Source organism: Urocitellus parryii, chromosome 11, assembly GCF_045843805.1.
Source record: "Urocitellus parryii isolate mUroPar1 chromosome 11, mUroPar1.hap1, whole genome shotgun sequence".
In the NCBI taxonomy this organism is placed as follows: Eukaryota; Metazoa; Chordata; class Mammalia; order Rodentia; family Sciuridae; genus Urocitellus; species Urocitellus parryii.
Window position 1 is genome coordinate 378,112 of NC_135541.1, and position 25,926 is coordinate 404,037.

Genomic DNA, 25,926 nt, shown 5'->3' on the forward strand with positions numbered 1-25,926 from the left:
ATGGCTTGGGCCAGAGACAGGGAGGAGGTGGAAAGCCTCCCGGCCCTGACTGTGTTCCTGAGACAGAGCCCTGCATGCAGGTTCATGCTGTGGCCTGAAAAGCCATCCTGCTCCAAGGGCTCCAGAGGTGCCATTTACCCCTTTCCACTACTCCGTCTTCTTGGAGACGAAAAGTCCTCTCATTCTCACACTGCCTCTCCTGAGCCTAACCTGCGTCACTGCTCTTTCTCCTTCCCACTCACCTGATATCCAAGTCATCGGTGAGTCCAGTGCACAGAATCTACTTTCTTCCTTTCTTTTTGTGTGTGTGTGGTACTGGGATTCTCTACCACTGAGCCACATCCCCAGCCCTTTTTATTTTTTGAAACAGGTCAAAGTTGTCCATGTTGGCCTCAAACTTGTCACTAGGATTACAGTTCTGCACCACTGTGCCCAGTTGTTGGCCTCTGTCATCTCTTGCTGTCTTCCTCTCCCAACCCCTGGTAGGGTCATTTTGCATGGGGCACACACTCCTACTTATCTCCCTAAAGGCTTTCCATCACCCTGGGAGTAAAAACCAACAGCTTTCGTGGCCCCTAAGCACACAGAGTTGCTAATTTGGCACAACAACCCTTGCTTTTGGAAAATGAAGTCTGTTCTACAAAGCTGTTATTAAAAAACCAAACAAAACTAAGTGTGGATTATACATGTCTGTAATCCCAGCCACTCAGGAAGCTGAGGTAGGAAGATTGCAAGTTTAAGGCCAGCCTGGACAATTTATATATATCTTTTAGTTGTAGATGAACAAACTTGTTTATTTATATATTTAAAAATAAATAAACAAAATAAACCTATTTTATTTATTTATTTTTATGTAGTGCTGAGGATCAAACCAAGGGCTCTACACGTGCTAGGCAAGCACTCTACCGCTGAGCTATAACCTCAGTCCCCTGCCTTGACAATTTAAAATTATTTTTTTTAAAGAGAGAGACAGATGGGCTGGGGATGTGGCTCAAGCGGCAGCGCACTCGCCTGGCATGCGTGCGGCCCGGGTTCGATCCTCAGCACCACATACCAACAAAGATGTTGTGTCCGCCGAGAACTAAAAAATAAATAAAAAAAAAAAGAAGAAGAAATAAAGAGAGAGACAGAGAGAGAGAATTTTTTTTTAATATTTATTTTTTAGTTATCGGCAGACACAACATCTTTGTATATGGTGCTGAGGATCGAACCCGGGCTGCAAGCATGCCAGGCGAGCGTGCTACCGCTTGGGCCACATCCCCAGCCCATGCCTTGACCATTAAAAAAATAAATAAAAAAGGTTTAGTTGCAGATAGACACAATACCTTTATTTTATTTATTTATTTTTTAAACGTGATGCTGAGGATTGAACCCAGTGCCTCATGCATGTTAGGCAAGAACTCTACCACTGAGCCACAACCCCAGCCCAGCCTGGACAACTTTTTAAAAATATTTTTTTAGTTATAGGTGGACCTTTGTTTTATATATTTATATGTGTGCTGAGAATTGAACCCAGTGCCTCATACATGCTAGGCAAGCACTCTACCACTGAGCCACAAACACTGCCCCAACTTGGACAATTTGACAAGACCCTGTCTCAAAATAAAAAGGAAGGGCTGGCCAGGCATGGTGGTGCACTCCTGTAATCCCAGCAGCTCAGGAGGCTGAGGCAGGAGGATCACAAGTTCAAAACCAGCCTCAGCAAAAGCAATGCACTAAGCAACTCAGTGAGAACCTGTCTCTAAAATAAAAATAAGAGCAGTGTGAAGAAGAAGAGGCGAGAACGACCCCGGACTGACCAAAGCCAGCCGCTGCATCCCCTGGTCCAGCGCCTGCATCCCACCTCCATCGCCACCATGCCCAAGAGAAAGGCTGAAGGGGATGTAAAGGAGATAAAGCCCAGGTGAAGGACAACCACAGAGAAGATCCGCAAGGCTGTCTGCTAACCTGCTCCTCCAAAGCCAGAGCCCAAGCCTAAAAAGGCCCCTGCAAAGAAGGGAGAGAAGTACCCAAAGGGAAAAAGGGAAAAGCTGACCCTGGCAAGGATGGGGATAACCCTGCAGAAGATGGAGATGCCCAAAGAGACCAGGCACAGACAGCTGAGGGGCTGGAGATGCAGGGCAGTGTATGCCTTTCTGATAACTGTGGACTTCTGGTGGCTGTACAGTTTGAAATACTATTTTTTATCAAGTTTTATAAAGATGCAGAATTTTGTTTTACTTTTTTTTTAAGCTATGTTGTTAGCACACAGAACACTTCATTGTTGTTTTTTGGGGGAAGGAGCATATGTCACTAGCAGAATGTCTCCAAAGCTGGATTGCTGTGGGGAAACACACCTTTCCCTTCTAGTTTTGAGAGACTTCCTCTTGGTTCCCAAGAGGAAGGGATTCCCTGATGTTGGCACACACAGCCACCTCGGCACAAATGCCTTGTGGTATGGAAAAACTCAGACTCATCTGTATGTCCTCCTCCCCCTCTCTGGCATCGGCATGGACTTAACTCCCCTAAACTCAGACCTGTTGGGACCTGATTCCCAGCAATGGGTTTCACCAGTGTGAGGGGCAATCTGGACTTTCCAGCGACATCATTGAGAATAGTGTCCCTCAGAAGAGCAGCAGCACCTTTTCTAGATTGTGGATCTTCAGATTAATAATTTTGGCCATTCTCCTTTCATTTCCTGAAAGTCAGGTTCGGCTTGTGAAAAGTTGTTAAACATGCTAAATGTGAAAGGTCAACCCTCACTCTAAACTTCTCCTATTCAGAGCATCAAATGAAGACTTCATTGGATTTTATAGTGGCTTTCTGATTTTGGTAGTCTGTCTGCCTATGACCTGCCTGAAATACCATGATTGTTTATGAAATGTATCTTTAATAAAGATGGATACAGTTTGGCTTGGAAAAAAATAAAATAAACTACAAAATAGGCCTAGGGATGTGGTTCACTGGTTGAGTGCCCCTGGGTTCAATCCCCAGTACCTAAATAAATAAATAAAAACTACTTTTTGTTATTTTGAGACAGGGGATCACTCTCTTTCCCAGGCTGGCCTGAAACACCCAAACTCAAGCAGGTCTCCTGCCTCAGCCTCCCAAGTGCTGGCACTACAGGATGTTATACCATGTCCAGCTGTACTTAACAACTGTCCCTATCTGTGTTATACCCATGGGAGTTCAAATTCACAGAAATGACAGAATGAAGACATGGAGAAGCAAATGATGTTGAAAGAAGACTTTGTTGTATTAGATTTTCCAGAGGTGGAAGTGTACCATGCCCTGGGGGCAAGCAAGGCACACAGGGAGCACCAGGCTCTGCTCCAGAGCCAGGGCGAGTGAAGGAAGGACAGGCCCTCGCTGAGTGCCCCCTGGAGGGGCAGAGCCTGGCACCCAGCTTAGAACTGGCTAGTCTGGATAACTCCAGTGGGCCCTGGCACAGATGGGCTGAGCCTGCTTGCCTGTACCTGGCCCTGGGCAGTGAGCAGGAAAACTGGCCTGGCCTGTGGGAATTCCTGAGGAGGTGGTACAGAGCAGGGGTGAAAGGGGTGATGGGAACAATTCTGCCATGAGTTTGGTCAATCAGGAAAATACAAAATCTAAGAAAATAGAATACCCCCATGCACGGGAACAGGTGAGGGGATGCCTCCATGGTGGACAGACAAGGGGAGACCATCAGGTTTGGTCAGACCTGTTGCTGTGACTCAGTCTTCACCCAAGAGTGGGAAGAAAGCTGAAACTGAGAGATGGGAACATTGAGGTCTGGCCAGAGGCCAGTGACCAAGTCTTACGTGGCTCTCTCCCCCCACCCCCAAGAACCTCTCATCTGATCCCTCTCTCCACCTAGGCAAGTGATCTCAGTCCAGAAGAGAAGAGCTGGGCACCTCTGGGCTGAGGAGCTTGCTGTGCCGCTGTGTGTGGAAGCTCAGTCTCACAGAGAGTTGCTTGGACCTGCAGGGCTATATGCCCTGAACGCATCTGCTGCTCCCCTTGAAAGGCAGACAGCACCTGGGGAAGCCCCCCATTAGACATCTGGGCCACTTCACCCCACTGTGTCCTCAGAGTGGGACTAGCCCCTCGGCTCAGCAAGAGTTCCATAGTAGGACTGTGGCCATATTCTGCAGCAAGGTGCAGGGGGGTCTTGTGGAGCCAGCCAGCAGCATTGACCTGTGCACCCCTGTCCAGGAGATGGCTGGCAACCTCCATGTGGCCTCCCAGAGCTGCATAGTGCAGGGGTGTGAGGCCCAGTGAGTCCTGAGCATCTACCTCAGTTCCCCAGGCCACCAACAGCTGGACAGCAGACAGATGCCCACCAGCAGCAGCCCTGTGAAGTGCAATGCGGCCATGCCTGTCCCTGATGCTTGGGTCTGCCCCATGGCCCAGTAGCAGCTCAATGTCCTAGAAAGGAGGAGAGGGGAAGGCATGAGTAGGCCTTGACACAAGTGGGTGAGAGGCTGGGACCTGGAGACATTTGCCTGGCCCTAACCTGTTCTGACCTTCTGTTTGGTCAATAAGCCAGAACCTAAGGCAGCCTGCAGCCCTTCTGCTTGGAGACTTCCACTTTCCCCAAATGGCTGAGATCATATCCAGACTCTGCAGTGCCTCCTGTCCTCCTCTGGTGCCTAGGAGCTAGCTGGTCTCAACTGCAGACCAGGTACTAGATAAATGTTTGTTGCTGTCGGCCACCAGAAAGAAGTAGCAATGCAAGCCAGGGTCTCCAGGGCCTCCACGAGATGGCAAGATTATAGGAGGAGAGGCACAGCCAGGACGGCTCTCAGTGATTACACCCTGGTGCCTCTCTCCTGCGCTCTCTCCTCCTCCACCTGCCCAGCCTCCGTGTCCGCCTGGCCCCACCCCGCGGTGAGGGGAGTGCGGCCTGGAGCTTCACCCCCCTCACCGCCCCCCCCCAGGCACCAGGCTATTGCCTGGGAAAGCAGGACTCACCTGTTGGCGGCCCAAGCCGGCCGCCAAGCCGAGCGCGGTGACCCCGGAGGAGCCGTCGGGGGCGTCCACCTGCGCCCCGCATGCCATGAGGAGGCGCAGCGCCGCTTGGCGCCCGGCCACAGCCGCCACCAACAGGGCACCGTCCAGGTCGGCGCCCCCGCCTGCCGCCAGCAGCTCGAGTACCGGCAGCCTCCCGCCGGCGGCCGCCCAGTGCACTGCGGTCCAGCCAAAAGCGTCAGTTGCCTCGGGGCCCAAACCCGGAGCTGCCAGTAGGCGCGCGGTCAGCAACGTGTGGCCCAGTGCCGCGGCCCAGTGCAGCGGCGTGAGGCCCTCCCCGGAGCGTGCAGCCACCGGGGCCCCTCGCCGCAGCAGCAGCTCGGCCACCCGCGAGTGCCCTTGCCAGGCGGCATCATGCAGCGGCGTGTGCCCCGCGCAGTCCGCTGCGTCCACTGGGGCCCCGCGCTGCAGCAAGAGGCGCACCAGGGGCGCGTGGCCACGCAGCACAGCCAGGTGGAGAGGGGTCCTTCCAAAGCGGTCCCTGCAATGAAGTAAAGGTGTCCAGGGCGCCGGCAGTCTGCTGACCAGACCCTATCCTGCCCCTCCCCAAGAAGGAATCCCCGTCAGTCCCAGAGCTTACTTCTCTTCCACGCTGGCCCCTTGCCTCAGGAGCTTCATCACCAAGGCGGCAGGACCATGCCACACAGCCTGGAGCAGGTTCCCCTGGCTCTGGGGGGCACTGGGCCCCTTTGTCGTGGCTTCTCGGGCCTCCGAGCTTAGTTCTATCCACCGCAATTCCTGCTCTGCAGCCTCCGCCCCGTCCTGCTCCATAGGCTCAGGCCTGCTGGAATCCACCTGGGGAGAGTATTCACCTTGGAGGCTCTGCCTTGTGGGCCCAGGTGTCCCATGCCAAGGTGGAGGCACCCACGCACACACCTTCGCCATGGAAACCCAGCCTTCTGACTTTGAGTTACCCCCAGGGAGAGTTTCCCCAGGGGCTCTGTCCTCTGGCTGGGGGGTCACCTCCATGCTGCTTCTAGCCCAGTATCAGCCTAGTGACTGTCCTCACAAGACTCCTTCTGCAGGCTGTTGTGGGAGTTTCACCTGAGAGGCCAGGGGAGAAGAGGAAGCTCCTACTTCTTCCTGGGCCAGGCTGGAGCCACTGGCACGTTTACCCAGTAATCTAAGGAGAAACCTGCTGGCCTGGCTGCAGCCCCTGCCCAGCACCCTTACCCCCTGCAGACTGCCTGCCAGGAACCAAGACCAGGGCAGTCTGGGAAGCGCAAACAGGAACATGCTCCTGGGTGACGTTCCCCCCCCCCCCACCTGCACAAGGAGCATGGCCTCTGATGTGCCTGGACTTGCCCCCAGTCACCTTTGCTCTGACCCTACCCCTGCTCCTGTTCCTACTGGCTAAAAGGACCTGAGGATGGAGCCACCTCTCCTGAGTTGGGTCAGAGCTGGGGAAGAGTTCAAGGTGCGGTTCTTGTTCACCACTGACACCTGGACAGAGAGTGGCCTGGGGTGATAGGGAGGCAAACCCCTGGGGAGCAGGTTGAGTGGGGTCAATGAAAGTCATGGAAGGCAGACACCTGGGCAAGAGAGGATGAAAGTGGGTGGGGAGTATTTCTGGCACAGGAGCTGCTAAACACCTTGTCTTGGGTGGAAAGTGATCCTGCCAGAGCACAATCTTCAGGGGGGTATCCTGACTCTGGGTGCTGGGGTCGGGGGGCAGGCTGGTCACTTGCCCAGAGCTAGGCAGGGGAAGCTGGCCCTGTGTCCAGGAAGACTAACTCTGGTGGCAGGTTCTGCATTTCTCCCCCACAGAGACTTGTGCTGGCCAACAGGAGACAGCCCAACTCTGGAGCTGCCCATTACACCCACCCCCATTACCCCCAAGCTGCCAAGGATGAGGTGTTTGGAGGGTTGTACCCTGGCCCCTCCCTAGCGGGCAGCCCTTCCAGGTGCCCCAAGGCAAAAAGTAAGGGGCCCCTTCCCACCCCTAACCTACCTGGATCCTCCCCTGGGGACCTCATCAGTCCACTCAGCTGTCCCCTCCACCCCCATAACACCTGGAGCCTGACCCTGGAGCTGAAGCAGTCTCTGTCTTCAACCCTGTCCTATTTTCTTTTTGGCACTTATCACAACACAAAGGTCTAAGTTCTATTTATTTCATTTTATTTTATGGTACCAGGGGATTGAATCCAGGGGCAGTTAACCACTGAGCCCCATCCACAGCCCTTATTATATTTTATTTTGAGACAGGATCTCAGTAAGTTGCTTAGGGCCTTGCAAAATTGCTGAGGCCAGCTTTGAACTTGTGATCCTCCTGCCTCACCCTCCCAAGCAGTGGGGATTACAGGTGTGTGCCACCATGCCTGGATATTTATTTCATTTAATGACTTGCCTTCCTCTTCTAGGATGGACAATCCATGAGGGCATACCCCAGCAGGCTGGCCAGCAAAGAAGCAGTGAGCTCTGGACTTATGTGAACACCCAAAGCAAGAGAAGCTTTGGTCTCAGCATCAGCCCCATGGCCTTTGTCCCCCAGGAGGACCCAAAATTGAGAGGGATAAGGGCACTTGTGCTAAGGAGTCACCTGCATGGTGCAGTTGTCCCTGGGGATCAATGGAAAGACCCACACCTCATCATAGTAAGGGAGGATGTAGAACTGCCTGTGCCAGCCTCCCAGAAGGAGGCAGGTGAGGCAGTGGGCCTCATGGGGCTCCCTGGACAGCCTGCCTTCCCCAGCTCTGCCCAGGCCTAGGTGGATTGGGTTTGCCTTGCCTCTGGGTCCAGGCAAGGCTGCCAGGATGCCAGCTCAGGCTCACCTCTGGGAGGCAGGCCTTTGAAGCCCAGAGCCAAGAGCAGTTCTTGGCACCAAACTGTGGTTTGAATGTGTCCTTCAAAAGTGCATGTGTTGGACACTTAATTCCCAGTTATATGTTGATGGCATTTGCAGGTGGGGCCTTTGGGAGCTAATTAGGATCAGTTGAGGTCATGAGGGAAGGGCCTCCATGATCGCATTAATGGCTTTGTGAGAGAGTGGGCTGGGGAAGTGGATCAGTGGTAAAGCATTTTCCTGGCATGTGTGAGGCCCTGGATTTGTATTCCCAGCACTGGAGAAGAAGGAGGAGGAGGAGAGGAGGAAGAAGGGGAAGAAGGGAAAGAAGAGCAAGAAGAGGAAAAAGAGGAGGAGGAGGAGGGGAGGAGGAGAAGGAGGAGGAGGAGGAGGAGGAGGGGAGGGGAGGAGGAGGAGAGGAGGAGGAGGAGGGGAGGAGGAGGATGGGAGGAGGAGGGGGGGAGGAGGAGGAGGAGGAGGAGGGGAGGAGGAGGATGGGAGGAGGAGGAGGGGAGGAGGAGGATGGGAGGAGGAGGAGGGGAGGAGGAGGATGGGAGGAGGAGGGGGGAGGAGGAGGAGGAGGGGAGGAGGAGGAGGAGGGGAGGAGGAGGAGGGGAGGAGGAGGAGGAGGGGAGGAGGAGGATGGGAGGAGGAGGGGGGGAGGAGGAGGGGAGGAGGAGGAGGAGGAGGAGGATGGGAGGAGGAGGGGGAGGAGGAGGAGGAGGAGGAGGAGGAGGGAAGGAGGAGGAGGAGGAAGAAGAAGAAAGGAAGAAGAAGAAGAAGAAGAAGAAGAAGAGGAGGAGGAGGAGGAGGAGGGAGAGAGAGAGAGAGAGAGAGAGAGAGAGACCTGACCTATCAGGCTTGCTCTGTCATTGCCATGAATGAAGTAACATAAGGCCCTGGCCACATGCCAGCACCATGCTCCTAAAGTTCCCAGCCTCTAGATCTATGAGCCAAATAAATACCTTTTCTTTACAAATTACCAGTCTGTGGTATTTTGTTATAGCAACAGAAAAATGGCCTTCATCACACAGCAGCAATTCAGTGTTGATTGAAGGAAGAACGGCCTTGAAGAGAAGATGAACTCATTAGAGAGATGCTCTGCCAGCTGGGGATGTAGCTCACTGGCAGAGGGTTTGCCCAGCAAGAGTTGTTTTGCAACATTTTTACCCCAAAGTCACTACTGGAATATACAAACAGCCACTATCACATCGTGTGGTGTGCCAGCGGAACAATTGAGTTCCTTGTGTGTTGGGGCAGGGGAGGCTCAGCTGTCCTAATGGGAGCATGTCACATGCTCTCTGTTGTTGATGTCATACCCCTACCCCTTTGAGTTGAAGGAAGCTGGCTAGCTGGAGAGGGCTGAAAAGTGTTAGAAGGAAACTTAGGAATGAAAAGCCCCCCATGGGAAAAGGTGTCAGGTCAGTGTGTGCTAGAACTGCACATTGTGTAAGACTGGTGAGTGTTAAGGTACTTTACTAATATCAGGGGCAATCCAGTAAGGCTTTCAGCGGAACTGGAGACACTCTTCTTCCCCCTTGCAATAAGAGAACATGTATTCCCATCATCTGAAAATCTGTGTTAGACCCACTTTCAGGATGGATTGGACTCACACATACAGGATGCTCGATATCTTAGCTGGTGTTTACTGAGCACCTACTGTGTGCCAGGTCTCACATTGAGCACTTTCCAGGCACGCTTCATGACCTGCCCTACAAAGTAGGCACTGTGATTTTCCACATCCCTAAAGCTTAGGGTCTGGGTTTTGAGATGAGGGACCAGCAGAGCTAGGGCAGGAAAGTGGGGTGGGTGTCTGGCCTCTAGGTGGCAGCTGTGACAGGATCTATGAAATGAAGTCATTGTGCAGGGGAGCTGGAAGTGGGGGTGGGAGGGGCGGACAGGAGGGAGGAGGGCCCCATTGCCAGGCTGAGCTGCAGGGACAGCTGGGCAAGGCCTGACCAAAGCACACAGGAGCTGGCTGCAGGCACCTGGCAGAGAGTGGTTCAGCCTGGCAGTGGGTGAAACAGACAGGGGTGTGGCCCCGGAGACTGGTCATCAGGGCTAGTCCTACCTGGGCCAGTGTCCACCATCTGGTGGGTGAACTCTGGTTGGGGGTGGAATCTGGGGAGGGTTAAAGGGTCTCTAGTCTGATCCTGGGGAGCTTGGTCTTGCTACCTTACCACAACTGTGAGCCCCCCAGGTCCGCTGCCAGAGGAACATGAGTGATCAGGAGAGGGAGACAGAAGAGGATGAGGGAGGGGGTACCTTGGACACAGCACCCATGCTGCCTCAAAGGCCTCCTGACCATCACACCTCAGCCCTGAGAAGCCCAGGGTGGTCTGGTCTGGCCTTCCGAGGTCTCAAGACCCTGCTGCTGCCTGGGAGGGCCCTGGCCGTGCTCCTGCTCCATCTGCTGCTGCCTGGAACCGTTTTTCTGCTGTTACTGCTGCCCGCAGCTGGCATTGTCTACCTGGGATTCCTGTGCCACTCCAGGGTGAGCCTGGGCCCTCTGTGGGAGGGGTCCCTGGGAAGTGGGGGTCCTGCAGAGGCTCAAGGACCCTGGAACTCTTGGCTCCTCCCTGGGAGCCCCTTTTTTGCCAAGTCCCTCACGGGCTGCAGTCAGAGAAGGCTTCTATTTGTTCCCAGGGGACCGTTCTCTTCCCCACCTGAGGCCTCCCAGCTTGTCCCAGGGATATCAGAGGCTGAATAGCCAGGTAGAGGTGGGGAGGGGAGGCGGGTTCCAGCAAGAGAAGATGGAATTATTGTCAAATTTCACTAGTCCTCAGCCCCATCTCACCCTTGGCCCTCCCCCCAGTCCTTCCCAGACCCCTCCTGGCCTGGGCTGGGCTTCTCCACCTGTGCAGTGGGCTATGACGTGGTCTGGGAATGGAGGGTGAACAGAGATGGACCCTGTTGTCCCTTTCTGTAGCCTATAATAGGGGAGGGAGAAGTGGTGCTGGCTGGTGACAACCGGGCCGGGGTTCAAGGTCTGCTGCCAACACAGGGAAGGGCCATGGGGAGAGGGGGCGGATGGGGACAGGAAAACGAAAGTGGGACTTCGGGGGCGATTCTTTGAGTCTATCAAGGTTCCACCTAGGTCTCGAATTTCCCTTTCGGTCCTCAGCACTACCTGGCCCACAGCAGCTCTGTCCACCCCAACTCTCACCTGGCCCCGCCCGGGCCCCGCCCCAGGCCACACCCTTCTCCTGGCCCCGCCCAGTCCCCGCCCCGCCCCCGCCGGCCCCGCCCCGCCGCCTGGCCCCGCCCCTCCTGACCCTCCGCGGGGTGGTCCGCAGGTCCACCCGGCGCCTGGCCCCAGGTGCCGCGCGCTGCTCTCGGATCGCGGCTCCGCTGCGCTCATCGTGTTGGGCTTCCTCTCGCTGCCGCCGCTGCTCGTGCTGGCCTCGGCCGCCCGCGCCCGCCTGGTCCGACATCTCCGCCTGCTGCTGCCGTCCCCAGCGGGGAACCCGGGGTCCCACGAGGAGCAGTTCTATGCCGGGGCGTGACGCCGGTTCTCGGACTCCCGGGAGGCCCCCTAAAGCTCCGGGTGGGGCGGGGCGGGGCGGGGCGCGGGGATGACACCGGACTCCGCCGGACCCTGGCGGCCCCTTCCCCACCCTCCGGAACCCCGACCCCCGCTGCCGAGAGGCTGGGAAGCACGCAGAAGGAGACCCCCGGAGGCAGCCTCCGAGCGCAGCTGCCTCCGGAGGCCCAGCCCCTGCGCCCACCTGTGCCTGAGCGGGTGAGGCCGGCCTGGAGACACCCACTCCCGCCGAACCTCAGTGGGCGGCCAGCAGCAGCTGGCTTGGAGGGGTCAGCAGGCTCAGTCTGTCTTCGGAAGTTCTCGTTGAAACAGGCCGCAAAGAAAGAGAGAAAGAGAGAAAGAAGTCCGTCCTTGCGGATAATTTGGCCGTCTTCGGCGTTCTGCGGCTTCACCAGCATGTTTCCGGGAGTGGGTTTGTCCTTCTGCTGTCCTGGGGTTGAACCCAGCAGGGGTGCTCCACCACAGATCACTTTATGTGTTTTGAGACAGCCTCGCTAAATTGCTGAGGCTGGTCTCATACTTGAGATCCCTGTCTGCGGATTCATATCTTATAACAGTTCTGGAATATTCTCAACCAATATCACGTCCTTATGACTCACTGTTGTCTTTCCCCCCTTTTGTATTTTCCATCTGCATGTGCCTGGTCTGCAGTCTGAACAATTTCTTCATCTCCTTCTAGTTCGTTGAAATTCATCCTTTCTAATCAGCTGATCAACTCACCTGAAGAAGAAGAAAGAAGAAGAAGAAGGAGGAGGAGGAGGAGGAGGAGGAGGAGGAGGAGGAGGAGGAGGAGAGGAAGAGAGATAAAGTGGTGCTGAGCATAGAACCCAGCGCCCCGCGCATGCCAGGCGAGCGCATTAGCGCTTGAGCCACATCCCCAGCCCCTAACCTATTTTTGGTTTGTTATTGTTGTTACTGGGGATTGAACTCAGGGATGCTTCACCACTGAGCTACATCCCCAGAACTTTTTAAAAGTTTTTTATTCTGAGACAGGGTCTCACTGAGTTGCTAAGTTCTTCCTAAATTTCTGAGGCAGCTTTGAACTTGAGATCCTCCTGTCTCAGCTTTCTGACTTGCTGGGATTACAGGCATGCACCACCACCTCAGTTAAAAATCAGTTTTTATTTTGTTTTTGGTGGTGCTGGGGATTGAACTCAGGGAGTTTTGCCTGCTAGGCAAGCACTCTATCACTGAGCAATAACCCCAGCCTAAATAATTTTGATGGCTTCTTTGTTTGTGGTTTCTGGATTCCAGCTTAGATTCCTTAAACATTCATACATATATGCTATACTTAGTAATGCCAATTTCCTAGTGCTTAGTGTTTGGGGGGGGGGGGGGAAAGAGTGTCCAAATCTATTATTTATTGTTTCTGCTGAGCTCAGTAATAGCCTAGTATTTTTTTGAAAGTTTGGTGGGGGCTGGGGATGTGGCTCAAGCGGTGGCGCGCTCGCCTGGCATGTGTGTGGCCCGGGTTCGATCCTCAGCACCACATACCAACAAAGATGTTGTGTCCGCCAATAACTAAAAAATAAATATTTAAAAAAAAAAAAAGAAAGAAAGTTTGGTGGATTTTTTTTTTTTGGAGGGGTGCAGGTCCTGTACATGGTAGGCACAAGCTCTACCCCTGAGCTATATATACTCCCAGCCCCTGGTAATTTATGATGTCAGCCCATATCTGTAACGGTCTGAAGTCCTAACTTAGGGACAGTTTCCTTCAGAGATGGGAAATGACCATCCTAGGCTCTGCTGAGGGTCCTGGCTTAGTGATCTCCCATGCACAGTACCCACGCTTTTTTTCCCCTGAGAGTGCCTGACTCTCTATCCCTGTATCCAGGGAATTGTCTGCTTTCCCATCAGTTTCCCTGCATCATGGGCTTCTTTTCATCATTCTAGTTGTTTGTTGGTTTATTTAGTGTTTTTGTGGTACTGGAGATTGAATCCAGGGGCGCTCTACCACTAAGCTGTATCTCCAGCCCTTTTTTAAAAAAAATATTTTTATTAGTTGTTGATGGGCTTTTCATTTATATAGGTGGTGCTGAGAATTGAACCCAGTGCCTTACACGTGCTAGGCAAGTGCTCTGCCACTGACCCACAACCCCAGCCCCCCCAGCCTTTTTCTCCTCCTTCCCTCCCTCCCTCTTTCTTTCTTTCTCTCTCTCTCTCTCTCTGTCTCTCTCTGTCTCTCTCTCTCTCTCTCTCTTTTGAGACAAGAGTCTTGCTAGTTGCCCAGACTGACTTGAACTTGTGGTCCTCCCAACTGGGCCTCCCAAATGGCTGGGAAACAAGTGTGTGCCACTGCACCTGTCTGCTGATTTATAAGGTCTAATTGTGGGGGGGGGGTATTTGAAATATTTCTTTCCTTGTAAGTCCAACAGTGTATTAAAAATGACTGCTCACTGTGATTTAACAGAGTCTTATGGTAGCTGAAAATCCTTTTAAAGGATCCAGCATGCCATACTGCCAGCAGGGCTCAGCCTGTGACCAGTGTTGGATCCACAGTGGCCTTGAGCAGAGACCAGTGTACGGCTGGGCTGGGTCCAGGGGGTGTCTTGGGGTTTTCCAACCTTCATCTGTGTCTGCCTTTGATGTCTTTCCTGAGCAGACAGAGCTGGCCAGTTGCCAGCCTGCATACAAGAGCTTTCCTGAGGCTGAGGGCGCCTTCCTTCCCCTCCTGCCCAGGCTGGGCAGGCTCCGGCTGCTGCCACCAGGGGCTGACAATAAGGAGTCTCCTGGGATACCCTGGGCTGAGGATCCGCCTGGCCCGACATCATCAAAACAACAGCTGGGCCTGGTGGGGGCGGGGAGGTAAGTGGCTAGTTCAGCGCCCCCCTCCTGCTAAGCTGGTTGCTAGTCACTGACCATTGACCCGGGCAGGGCAGGGAGTTCTCCAAAAGGTGTTTCCCAGCTTCCCAGTCTCCCTGTGAAACCCCTGACAGCCTCCAGCTGGCCCTGGGATGTAGCTCAGTGGTAGGATGCTTGCCGGGCATGCAGGAGGCAGGCCCAGGATTCCACCCAGGCCTTAGACCTGGAGAGCAAAGCTGAGCCAGCTGCCAGGCCAGCAGAGCCTGAGGGGCTACAGCTGCCTGCCTGGAGCTGAAGGCAGCTCTGCCCTCTCTGGGTCCTCTGCAGGGCCCTGGGAGTCTTCCTTGTCATTCTCCTGAGGGGCAGGGACCTGGCTCTCTAGCCACAGACTCCCCTCTCAGGCCTGAGGTATCCACTGGCCTCTTCCTAGCTCTCTTCCCTGAGTCCCACAGATTTTGTCCCCCAACTTCTTCCCAGCATGAGCTTGTGACAGAAACCTCCTCCTTCGGGGTCCTAGTCCCCAGCCCTGGCCCTGCCTCCGTCTCCTCTGCTGGCTGCTCTGGAGTCCTTTCCCCTACCTGGAGGTCTGGAGCAGCCTCACTTTTCCCAGGTCTGAGCTTCACCCCGTCACTAGCTCCAGTCCCTCAGGGCTGCAGAGCCAAGCCAGTGGGTGGGCCAGAGGAGACCTACATTTGTGGGGACACAACTCTTTCCCCTGTGGCTAAAGGCCCTGCTCCCTGAGAGAAAGCTGGAGTGTGCATGTGTGGGTGTGTCCTGTCCTACCTACTATCCTCTCTCTTCTTGGATGAGGGATGTTGTCCCCACCTCCCAGGTAAGAGGAGGGCTCTGCAAGGTCCCTACCTTGCCTAAGCTTGTATTTTTTTTCTTCCATTATTGATGGACCCTTATTTATCAGTGGTGCTGAGAATCGAACCTAGTGCCTCACACATGCTAGGCAAGCGCCCTACCACGGAGCGACAACCCCAACCGGATAAGGTTGTATATTTTATTCACAAAATATTTGCAGGCACACCCTGCTTGAGGGGCAAGGAGGGCCCATGCTTAGCCAACTGTTCCTCCAGCCTCAGCTCTGAGCTCTTGAGAGGCATGCCCCACCGAGGCACGTGGGCTGGGCACCATGCTGGCAGTGCCTGAGCCGGAGAGGGTGGGCTAGGAAGGAGGAGGCAGAGAGAGGCCCCTGCTCCTGGGCCGGACACTAGGGAGGCTGCCCTCAAGGTGTTGATCCAGGCCTGCCCCTTCCTGCTTCCTCCTCCATCTGAGCCCCTGGGTGCTCTGTGAACCTGCCTGGACCCTACCTGAGGATGAAGCGGGACCTGGCAATCACCTACAGAAGAGCAGGCCAGCCAAGAGGACCAAAGCTGGGGTGGCCCACCTCAGAAAGGCACATTATTGTTTGGTGGCACATTCTGGACACCCGAATCCAGACTCTCACCGAGTCCCTGCCCGACTTCTGATGGCGGCTTACCCAGTATCTCCCTCGGGGCCTGGGATCAGCCCTCTGCCCTTCCTTGGCACTGCCTTCTCCACGCACTTGGAGTCCCATCACCTCCCTGCTGCCTGAAGGCCCTACACGGGCCCTGCCCTTGCTGTGCGCCAGCCCAGGTCCCCTGACTGGCAGGCATGCCCACCCCCACCCAGGCCCTAGCACTCACTGTCCCCCTCTGCCTTTAAGGCTCTTCCTTTGTGCAGCTCTGCCTCAGGTCCCTGCTGACCCTCTGCTGCCACAGGGCCCCGTCCTCTACAGGGAAAACAAGCTGTCCTGTCCCTGCTGGCCCAGCATCGCCTGTTCGCACCGAGTCTGGGGGTACTGGGAGGAGGGGCTCTGCCTGGTAGCTGGTGTCCCCAGGGCAGAAGCTGGTTTGATGAACACTGCCTGGCACTTACCCTCCCCTGCCTCTTCCCTCTACCTTCACGGCAGGGACTGGGAGAGGTGTCAGCTCGGGGCTCTGGGGGTGAGACGGGCACCCCCAGCTCCCAGGACTGGTCTTGGGCCCTGCCTGGCTTGATCCTAACCCTAGGCGGACAAATCAAGTCTAGAGGAAGGGGGGGGGCAGTGGGAAGGAGCTGTAGGGCCCTGCTGCTCTTGGCTGCCCCTTCCCCTACCCCGCTGCTTGCCTGGATGAGGCAGGGTCACCGGACCCAGCCTCACCCCACTCCCCTGGCCAGGGCCCATGCAGCTGCTCCTGCCACTTCCTGTTTTTGTGTCCCCCGTGGATGTGAGCGTGGGTTTGCATGTAGATACAAACAACTGACAAACAGCAGCTCACAGCAATGGGGTGGGGGCCCAGGCCACTCTGCCCTCAGCTGGGGTCAGGGGTGGGGTCAGAGGCCCCAGGAGATGCCCTTTTCTCTGGGGTTGAACATGACTACAGTGAGCTGGGGACAAAAGGCCCTTCTTCTCTGCAGAAGCTTGGATTGTGTGGAGGAGGGAGCTTTCTCCAGGACCTCAGTGGGGGCAGGGGCAATGCCCTACTGGGAGCAGTGTCCCTCAGTTCAGGGAAACCCCCCACCTGCTTGCAGATAAGCAGCTGGGCCAGCTCTGGGAAGTGAGACACAGCAACTCCCTGCGCCTGGGCCAAGGTTGTGGGGCCAGGTGCTCTCAGCCTCACCTGCTGCATCTTCCTCTGGGTCCCCGGGATGCCAGGCCCAGGCAGAGACTGCACCTGGGCAGGCGGAGGGCTGGGGGATGGGCCCTGCTGTTTGGCCTGGCCAGTCCTTGCATTTGTCTATGTCTCTGCCCCCTTTACCAACTGGGCCCTGCTCCCTTCAGAGAAGAGGCTTCTGGATCATTCTATTTGTGCTTCCTCTGGTGTCGGCCTAAAGCCCAGGCCTGGCTCTGACCACCACAACTCAGGCTAACTCCCTCACCCTCTGGGATCCCATCTGTCCACAGCTTTCCTCTGGAGGTAGGGAGAGCACTGGGGGGCAGGACACAGGAATAAGGCTTGCTTGGATTGAGTAGGGGAGTAGGGCTGATGGGGAGGGTCCCCAGGGGGTGGGGCAGCAGCAGTGTCTGGATAGAGGCTGGGCAGACAGGACTCGGTGGAGGCTGGGCCTCCAGTGCCCCTCTCCTTCTGATGTCAGGCTGGAGGAGGGCGCTGCTTCCTTGAGGCCTGAGTCACAGCAAGAAGACCGGCTCAATTTTCCAGAAGGGACGGAAACTTCCCGTCAGCTCAGCCAGGCAGGCTGAGGTGTGACTGTGGGCCTGGGCTGATGTTAGCAGCTGCCTCCCCCCAGGGCGGATCCACTGTGGCCCAGCTCCCTGGCAGGCAAGCTTGAGGATGAACTGTCTACCTGGGCGTGCCTCACAGCAGTGGCGGTGCTGCCACCTTGTTTGGTCTCTGCTCAGTGCCCATCTACAGGGCAGCCCTGTGTGCTAGGGGCTGGGGGCCATGTGAGACCCCCTGGGCGGCTTACTCCTCTGGGTGAGCCCAAATCCACTGCTCCCCCCACGGGGCCCAGGCAGAAGCACCAAGCAGCTTCTGGTCCGTGCTGAGGCCTGAGGTCTGTGGAGCAGAGCCAACACCCACTGCCAAGATTCCCGGCAAGGGGGTGGGGGATGGCGGCAGGGACACAGTTCTCACTTGTTCCTGCCGCCAGCTCCTGGGGCTCAGCTGTGCGCTTCCTTTTTTAGGCAAAGCCCAGCTCAGGCCATCCTCCTAGTCCCGCCGCTGAGTCTCACCTGCCAGAAAGGGAGGAAGGAAAACCATTTTAAGTCCCATCCGTCTTCCCCACCAGCATCCTCCTGCAGAGGGTGAGAAGGGAGGGACATCCTGGCAGACATACCCCTGCCACATGTGTGTCCCCAAACTCAACTCCATGGTTACCCCACAGGAAGGGATCTCAGGAGGGCTGCAGCGGGGCTCCTGCGCAGGGGAGGAGGCCCAGTGTTCCCAGGGAACACTGCATCCCCTTTCTGGGCCTAGTCAAGATTACAGAACCCAGGGGCTGGGGCTGGGGCTCAGCGGTAGTGCGCTTGCCTAGCATGTGTGAGGCACTGGGTTCAATCCTCAGTACCACATATAAATAAACAAACAAACAAACAAACAAATAAATAAAATGAAGGCATTTTATCTACAAAATATTAAAAAAAAACATTACAGGGCTCAGCTCTGTCTAGTGGGCCCCTCCAGTCCTGCTAGGGTGTTATATCTGTGGCCTCGGGCCCTTCCTTGGGTAGAGTGTATGAGGCCAGCAGTAGGGCCATTATGGGCTTGGCGCAGGACAAGGCCTGAACCAACTGTCTCCTGTTCCTGTGTCTTGTCTTCAGGCTCCTGTCCCCACTCTAAGGCCCTTCCAGTTCCTGTTGATTAGTCCTTAGGGACACCTATCCCTCAGCCTTGTGGCCAAGGTGCAGCCAGGACCTGGGGTTTGGCTTCAGGGGCCCCTAACACTTGGGAATCACAGGCAAAGGGTTTGGAGTGCGGGGGACCCCACAGCCTTACAGCCGGGAGAGGGGAGAGCCTGTGTGTGCCTGCCCACAAGTGCGTGCCTCGGTGGTGCCTGGGTTAGTGCTGCGTGTCGCCTCTTGTCCAGGTGGCTCGTGAGGGCTCCCCTGCCAAGTCCGCGCAGGTCGTTTCTGGGGTGCGCGCTTGGGTGAGTGCGTGCGCCCGCGGCGTGGGCGTGGCCGTGGGTGTGGCCTCCCGGGGGCGGGCCCTCTCAGGCCCGCGCCCGGCTGTCCCGGAGCAAGCCAGCAACAAGCTGCGGCCGAGCGCCCCATCCCACCGCGCGCGATGCTCCCCTGGACGGCGCTCAGCCTGGCCCTGAGCCTGCGGCTGGCGCTGGCGCGGAGCGGCGCGGAGCGCGGTGAGTGCGGCGGAGCCAGGCTCTGACTCCTGACGGCCCCTCGTTCCCGCTGCCCACGCTGGGCTGCGAGGCGGGTGGGCTGGCGGTTTCGGGAGCTGAGCTGGGAGCCAGCCCAGCACCCCAGCCACCTGTGGGGGGCGCGCCCAGGTGCTCCAGGCGGCAAGACTGAGCGGCGAGGCCGGCGTCTGCCATGCCCCGCCGGCAGGTCCACGGGCTGGACCTGGAGGGGAGAAGTCTGTGGGAGAGGCCGTCCCGCCTCAGTTTCCCTACCTTCCGAAGGGCCCTCGGTAGAGGTGGTCGGAGGTTGGAATCGCCCTACCGCATTGGGGAAACCCCAGGCCTAGGACTCCTTGAACTCTCCTCCCCCCTCCCGCCCCACTCCCCCCACCCGTGGCTTAGTGGTGGAGGGGCCCACGTGCACACCCACCCCGCAGGGTGCCGGGAGGAAGGGGAGGCCCGCCAGGAGCTGGGCGGGCCCTCAGGCTGCTGGGGGTGTATCCTGTTTTCTGGGTCCAGATGGAGCTAAGGATGGGGGCCAGGCTAGGGGTGATGTCATCTGTAAGTGGGGTCACGATTCCAGCCTGGCCATCTGGGCTGGGGGGGGCTGTGTTCAGAGCTCTGCCTCCCCATCCCTGCTGTGCTCCCAGCCCTCCCCTGCTGCCTTGTGCATGCCCGAAGAATGCCTTACCTGGAGCTTGAGCTGTGTGGCTGAATTCCAGCCTCCATGTGGCCTCTCTGAAAACCAAGCCTGAGGGAGTGGACCCCAGACTCAGACCTTCAGGGAGGCCTACGCCCCGGCTTTTGGCTCCACCTACATTGGATGTCTGCTGAGAAGGGAATGTAGGGTCTTGGAGGGTTAGCACTCCTCTGCACAGGAGACCTGCGCCAGCCCAGGGTGCACTAGGTCACATGGCCTGTGTAGAGAGCTGGAATGCACTGAGAGTGTGAGCCTCCTGCTTGGTCCAGAGACCCTCTCCCCTGAGGTACTACCCTTTGGACCTCAGGGCAAGGGTGAGCACAGGCTCAAGGAAAGCCCGGGCCTCAGGGGTCTCTGCTCTGGGTGTGGGATGATCTGGGGCCACCATTTGGGGTTGACCCTCGTCTTTCCCCAGGTCCCTTGGCATCGGCCCCCCAGGGGGACCTGTTGCTCCTGTTGGACAGCTCCGCCAGCGTATCACACTACGAGTTCTCCCGGGTACGGGAGTTTGTGGGGCAGCTGGTGGCACTGCTGCCCCTGGGCCCTGGGGCCCTGCGTGCCAGCCTGGTGCATGTGGGTAGCAGGCCACACACCGAGTTCCCCTTCAACCAACACAACTCAAGCCAGGCTGTCCAGGACGCCATCCGTGCTGCAGCCCAGCGAATGGGTGACACCAACACTGGCCTGGCACTGGCCTATGCCCGGGAGCAGCTGTTTGCTGAGGCAATGGGTGCCCGGCCAGGGGTGCCCAAGGTACTGGTGTGGGTGACAGATGGTGCCTCCAGCGACCCTGTGGGCCCCCCAATGCAGGAGCTCAAGGACCAGGGCGTCACAGTCTTCATTGTCAGCACGGGCCGTGGCAACCTGCTAGAGCTGTCTGCAGCTGCCTCAGCCCCTGCTCAGAAGCATCTGCACTTCGTTGATGTGGATGATCTGCACATCATTGCCCGAGAGCTGCGGGGCTCCATTCTTGGTAGGTGGGAGGAGAGCCCTCAGAACTCAAGTGCTTGATGCCCCCAGGTGGGAATGGGAGGCAGATAACTCTGAGTTTCTCCATGCACCTTCAGGAACACAAACCAACTCGGTGCCTCATATGCTCAGACCCCTGGGCTGTGGAGAGACGGGAGCAAACATTAGTGGTCACCTCCAGGTGATCTCCAAGGGACTGAGGGCTACCTCTGTAGGATGTGGGGGATAAGTGGAAAGGATCGGGAAGGAGGTCCTTGGGCTGAGGAAGCCAGTGGCAGCATGTGCATGGTGCCTGTCCAGGCCTACCCCATCCAAGAGGGAGGAACCTGGAAGGCCGGGTCTGCCTCCCAGAGCTCAAGCCCTACCTGTTCTGGGTGAGGACAGCCACGGAAGGATCTGTGTTGGTTTGTACAGCAAGTGTGTGGTGGGAACAGCTGGGGATGAAGCCAGACCAGGAGGTCTGTCACAGGGCGGGGCAGCATCCAGGGGCCTTTTTCTGGATCACCCCCTCAGCCCAGCCTCAAAGGGGGAAGGGCTGGAGATGAGGGGCCTGATGGCTGGTTAGGCTTGCCGTAGCCACAGAAAAGTGCCACCACCCCAGGATTTTTACCAAATCTCTGCCTTTGGGTTACTCACCTACCCTGAGCAGGAAGGTGTGGGTCTGTGGACTGGGAAGGGGTAGAGGGTCCTCCCCCAAAGTCTTCCCCAGGGACATCTGACCCCTAGTGGCCCTTGGCAGCTGAGCCTGGAGAGGAAAGGAGAAAAGGCTGCCTTCAGAATCAGGGAGTGGGGTGGTGGCTCCTGGGGCTGGGGGCAGAGTCTGAGGGGGAAGATTGGCAGGCCCCACACCCAGGCATCAGGAGAGGAAGGTCAGAATCTGAATGTGCTCCTCAGCCTCATTCACCTGCACACCACTCCAGGGACCTGCAGGTTATTCTCTGGATCCTTCAGAGCTCCACCAGCTGGCCCCTTCGAGGTGTCTTCTCCCCTGACCTCTCATACCTTCTACAGATGCAATGCAGCCACAGCAGCTCTACGCCTCCGACGTGACGTCCAACAGCTTCCGCCTGGCCTGGCCGCCCCTACTGACCTCCGACTCCGGCTACTACGTGCTGGAACTGGTGCCCAGTGCCGGCCCGGGGGCCACAAGACGCCAGCAGCTGCCTGGGAACGCCACCAACTGGACCTGGGCCGGCCTCGACCCTGACTCAGAATATGATGTGGTGTTGCTGCCCGAGTCCAACGTGCACCTCCTGAAGCCTCAGCACTTGCGAGTGCGCACGCTGCCAGGTGAGGCGCAGGTGGGAATACGCCGTGGGGAGGGGTTCGTGGGGTGGAACGTCCCTCCGCTTGACCCCCACCCCTCACCCCCGCAGACGAGGCCGGTCCAGAGCGCATCGTCATCTCGCATGCCAGGCCGCACAGCCTCCGCGTGAGCTGGGCCCCAGCACTGGGCCCAGTTGCCGCGCTCGGCTACCAGGTGCAGATCGGGCCACTGAGTGGCAGCGCTGCACAACGCGTGGACGTACCCGCTGGCCGAAACAGCACCACGCTGCAGGGCCTGGCGCCCGGCACCGCCTACCTGGTGACGGTGACAGCTGCCTTTCGCTCGGGCCACGAGAGGGCGCTGTCCGCCAAGGCCTGCACGCCGGTGGGTGAGCGCAGCCGAGCCCCGCGCCCAGCACCCCAGGTCGCAGTGGGCCGTGGCGGGTGAGCCGCCCGCCAGGAGGGGTTCGGAGAAGTCGACCGATAGCCCCTCGCACGGAGCCGGAGCCGGTGGGAGGAAGTGCCAGCCTTGCCTTTTACCCCCTAGTTCTCTCCTCGCAGCCTCCTCTGACTCTCGGCCAGAACCCCCTTTGTGTTGTCCTTTGCCAACATTTGGTAAAGAGGTGGGGAGGGCGTCTGAGGGCAAGTTGAGAACATCAGACCCAGGGGAGGCAGGGGCCTGGGCTCCAGCTGGTGTGAAAGGCCAAGCATGCACAGTTGGAGGAAGTGCCCCAGGCCACTGAGGTCTTGCCTTTGGATAGAAAATGGGTGGGGCAAGGGGAGGAGCAGCTGGCATAGGCCTGTCTCCAAAGGCCTCTTGAAGAAGGAAAGGACTGGAGGGCACTGGGGAGGCTGATGGTGTGGCCCAGTGGTCTTTGCCAGGACCCTTGAGCTTGGAAGGCAGTGCCTACTGGGCACACTGGCCCTGCCTCCCTGCCCAGGACCCCAGGTGGGCCCAGCTAGCAGCCCCTGGGATGAAGAAAGCACTTTTCTGGAGGCATAGACCCAGAACCTGGTGCTCAGGACGGTGGGGACCAGGGCTATCCACTCTGGCCTGGGCCAGGCTCCAAGGCCAGCACTGACAGGGGGCCTCCCCCGTATGGGGCCCTGGAGCTCCTTGAGGAGGAACAGTGTTGCTCTGGGTGAGTTCACCTCAGATACTTTGTGACACTGTCTGCCCCCAGAGGGTCATGGGCTACCTCCTGTCACCTTCTACTATCCTGGAGCTCTGGAGAATTCACCAAGGATAGGGAGGACCTGGCTGCTTCTGTAGCCCCCACTGGTCAGGGCCTCTTCTCAGAATCACCTGCCCAGGCTCACCTTGCTTCTCTTCCCCACTAATGACCCAGATTCCAAAATACAGTAAACCATTTGTATGCTGAGCCTGCTGTCTCCGTAGAATGCTTTGTTCCTGCCACAACACTCCAGCCAGGGTCAGGGCAGTGTGAGAGGTCCAGTGTGCAGGATCATGGTGCATCTGAGAGGAGCTGGGGCCAGACTCCAGTGCTTGGATACAGATCACCTGGACTTCTACAGCCCTCTGGCACTTGCTTTTGTGGCCCAGGATCCAGTTTGGATAGGGGCAGACTGCTGGAACTCAAGAGGACAGAGGGCCCAGTAGTTCTGCAGGCCCATTGCCTACTGCCCAGTCCCCCAACTGTGGGCACCCACTGCTGGCAAAGCCATGCCTCCACTGTACCCACTTTTGTCTACCCTAGTGAATCCCAGGCAGCCAGGGTTGAGCCGGTGGTTTCTGGACCCTACGTGTGTGTGTGTGTGTGTGTGTGTGTGTTTTCTGAGAGCCTATGTGACACAGAACCCAAGAACCTTATTGAGCATCTGTGGCCTGAACTGGTGCGTTTCATGATCCACAGGTCGTGGGCATGGCAGGTGGCTCCTCACAGGCAACTCTTGAGAGAGTCCCCTTACAGCCCCTTCTAGAGTGTCCAGGGACACAAAGGCACTTTGGAGGCCATAGGTTTGGGCAGGGCAGGGCAGCTGAAGGCCAGCACTAAGGCCACCCATGATACATATGGCCAGGAAGTGTGTACACCAGTTAATGGGTTTCACTTCAGGGCCCTATAGGGACAGTGCTGGAGACTCTTGAGTTTCCAGCTGGGGGCAGGGGCTGCTTTGGGGCAGAGGACAGTGCATGGGGTCACCATAAGCAGGCAATGGCTAACCTACACATAAACCCTGAGCAGGAAGATGAGCTATACAACTGTGGGGAAGCCCAGAGGGGCCTGTGAGGTTTGGGCTCAGCCCTAAATCACTATAGTCCTGGGCCTGCTACCACTACTCTTATTTTCTCTCATGAACCACCATACCTGGGGAGAAGCCACCAGGGGCTGGCAGGTCACAGGAACCCTACTATGGTGGGTTAGGGTGGGAACCAGTAGCCCAAGGCCCCACCCTAGAACCTTGGCCAGGCTGGGCAGCTTTTCTTGTTTGTTTGTTTGTTTTTTGGTGCTGAGGATCGGACTCGGGGCCTTGTGCATGCAAGGCAAGCACTCTACCAACTGAGCTGTATATCCCCAGTCCCATGTGCAGCTTTTCTTTTGGCTGAGCTTGGGCCTGTGTGTAAGGGATTAGGAACAGGAGGGGAGTGCACATGCCAGCAGTGGTGGAGGCAGGCCTGCAGGTGGACTGTGGTGCCATGAGCAAGTCTGGAACCAGTGAGTCCTTTTGGAAATGGAAGAAGAAGAGGAGCAGGAAGGGACCAGCTGGCTGAGGAGAGAGATTGGCTCCTCACTTCTGGAAACAAGACCACTGCCCAACAGGACAAAACTGCAGAATGATACTGATGGTCAGCAGCAAACCTGTGCTGGTCGCAAAAGGGGCTTTAGGTTTAAGGGGAGAGGCTTTGCACCGGCACTATCCTTGGAAGTCAACAGGCAGCTGGCAGCTGCAGCCTTGGTGCTGGGAGCCCCAGGGCTGGGTTGCTGGGGGCAACAGGTTGTAGTGCAACTCTGAGATCTGGTCAGGGGTAGGGGACTCAGAAACCATTTTAGCTGCACACATTCTTGGAGCAGACCTCTTCCCCACTGATTAGGTGGGATTCACTTTGAGAATCCTGCCCCAACTCCTGCTAGCCTGTGCTCCGGGGGAGGGCTGCACAACCTCTGTTGGGATCAAATGCTCAATAAGGTTCTTGAGTTCTGTGTCACACAGGCTCTCCTCTCCTGGCCTCTAGCCTGTCAACCTGCATCTTTAACCTCTGCGGTCTCTCTAGGTCGTTAATGCTGGAGGACTCCTGTTAGAGAAGCTGTTGGGGAGGTCAGAAGGGATCCCACAAACAAAACAGCAGAGCATAAGCAGCACCTCACATTTGTCAGTTAAATGGAAATGCTTCAGGTAGAAAGCACACTCACGATTCTCGGTTTAGAGTCTTTAGGAAGGGTATGTCTGTCCTCCTAAATGGTATAAGATTTTAAGTATCAAACCTGTGGATGGGATATTCTAATAGTCATACAACCAGAGACCACTGCGGTTTCGGAAACATCCAGGGGGCCGGCGGAGGACTGCTCTCCAGGCCCGCCCTTCATCTGAAAGACGAAGCCTTTCCTGGGATCCACTAGTGTCAACTTATTAGGGGCTTCCTGCGTGCGCCGCGTGTGGAGGTCTTCAGCGCAGCCTCATGCCTGCAGGGCTCCCAGACTCCAGGGCCGCTCCGGGCCAGAAGGCTGCGGGTCACCGAGGGGGCGAGCGGAGGGTTCGCAGCACGGGTCCCTTCCCTCGTCCCCTGAGGTCGCGGCCAGGCGCACGCTCCCCTGCCCTGGTAGCCGCGTCCCCAGAGTTCCCGGCGTCCATATCCGTCCAGGGGGGGGTCTCTCCCAGGCTGGGGCTTCTCCAGCGCCCACAACGGCCGAAACTCCGCGGCTGCTGCGAACTGACAGTGCTACGGTGCGCGCCCACCAGTTCCGACAAGTTTGTCCAAGCTTGGTATCCTTATCCTGGGCCACGCCCTCCCGGTGGCGTCACGGCCTTTTCTCCCCGGCCGAGGGCTGTGTGCCGCGCGGCCTTGCGCACTTCCGCTGTGGGGAGGAAGGG

The 25,926-nt window shown here is 57.1% G+C and overlaps 3 protein-coding genes across 4 annotated transcripts; 2 read left to right on the plus strand and 1 right to left on the minus strand.

Annotated features, from left to right (window-relative positions):
• Positions 1-1,942: 1,942 nt before the first annotated feature.
• On the minus strand, positions 1,943-5,874 carry Ankrd65 (ankyrin repeat domain 65). Its single transcript, XM_026414901.2, has 5 exons — positions 5,866-5,874; positions 5,570-5,784; positions 4,933-5,470; positions 3,924-4,386; positions 1,943-1,986 (listed from the first exon to the last, which is right to left on the minus strand). Exons 1-5 carry the CDS (start codon positions 5,872-5,874, stop codon positions 1,943-1,945), a joined length of 1,269 nt encoding a protein of 422 aa, XP_026270686.2.
• A 4,115-nt stretch (positions 5,875-9,989) lies between these two features.
• Positions 9,990-12,044, plus strand: Tmem278 (transmembrane protein 278). Of its 2 annotated transcripts, XR_003303130.1 has the most exons (3): positions 9,990-10,265; positions 11,068-11,727; positions 11,995-12,044. XR_003303130.1 is itself a non-coding variant. In XM_026414905.1 (2 exons), the coding sequence occupies exons 1-2, from the start codon at positions 9,990-9,992 to the stop codon at positions 11,275-11,277; spliced, it is 486 nt and encodes a 161-aa protein (XP_026270690.1). In that variant the 3' UTR covers positions 11,278-12,027. The 2 variants fall into 2 exon arrangements, 1 of the variants encoding a protein (XP_026270690.1); XM_026414905.1 differs by having other exon boundaries at positions 11,068-12,027.
• Positions 12,045-18,752: 6,708 nt separating this feature from the next.
• Positions 18,753-23,406, plus strand: Vwa1 (von Willebrand factor A domain containing 1). The gene is made up of 4 exons (XM_026414875.2): positions 18,753-18,944; positions 20,057-20,614; positions 21,622-21,900; positions 21,987-23,406. The coding sequence occupies exons 1-4, from the start codon at positions 18,872-18,874 to the stop codon at positions 22,322-22,324; spliced, it is 1,248 nt and encodes a 415-aa protein (XP_026270660.1). The 5' UTR covers positions 18,753-18,871; the 3' UTR covers positions 22,325-23,406.
• The last annotated feature ends 2,520 nt before the right edge of the window (positions 23,407-25,926 follow it).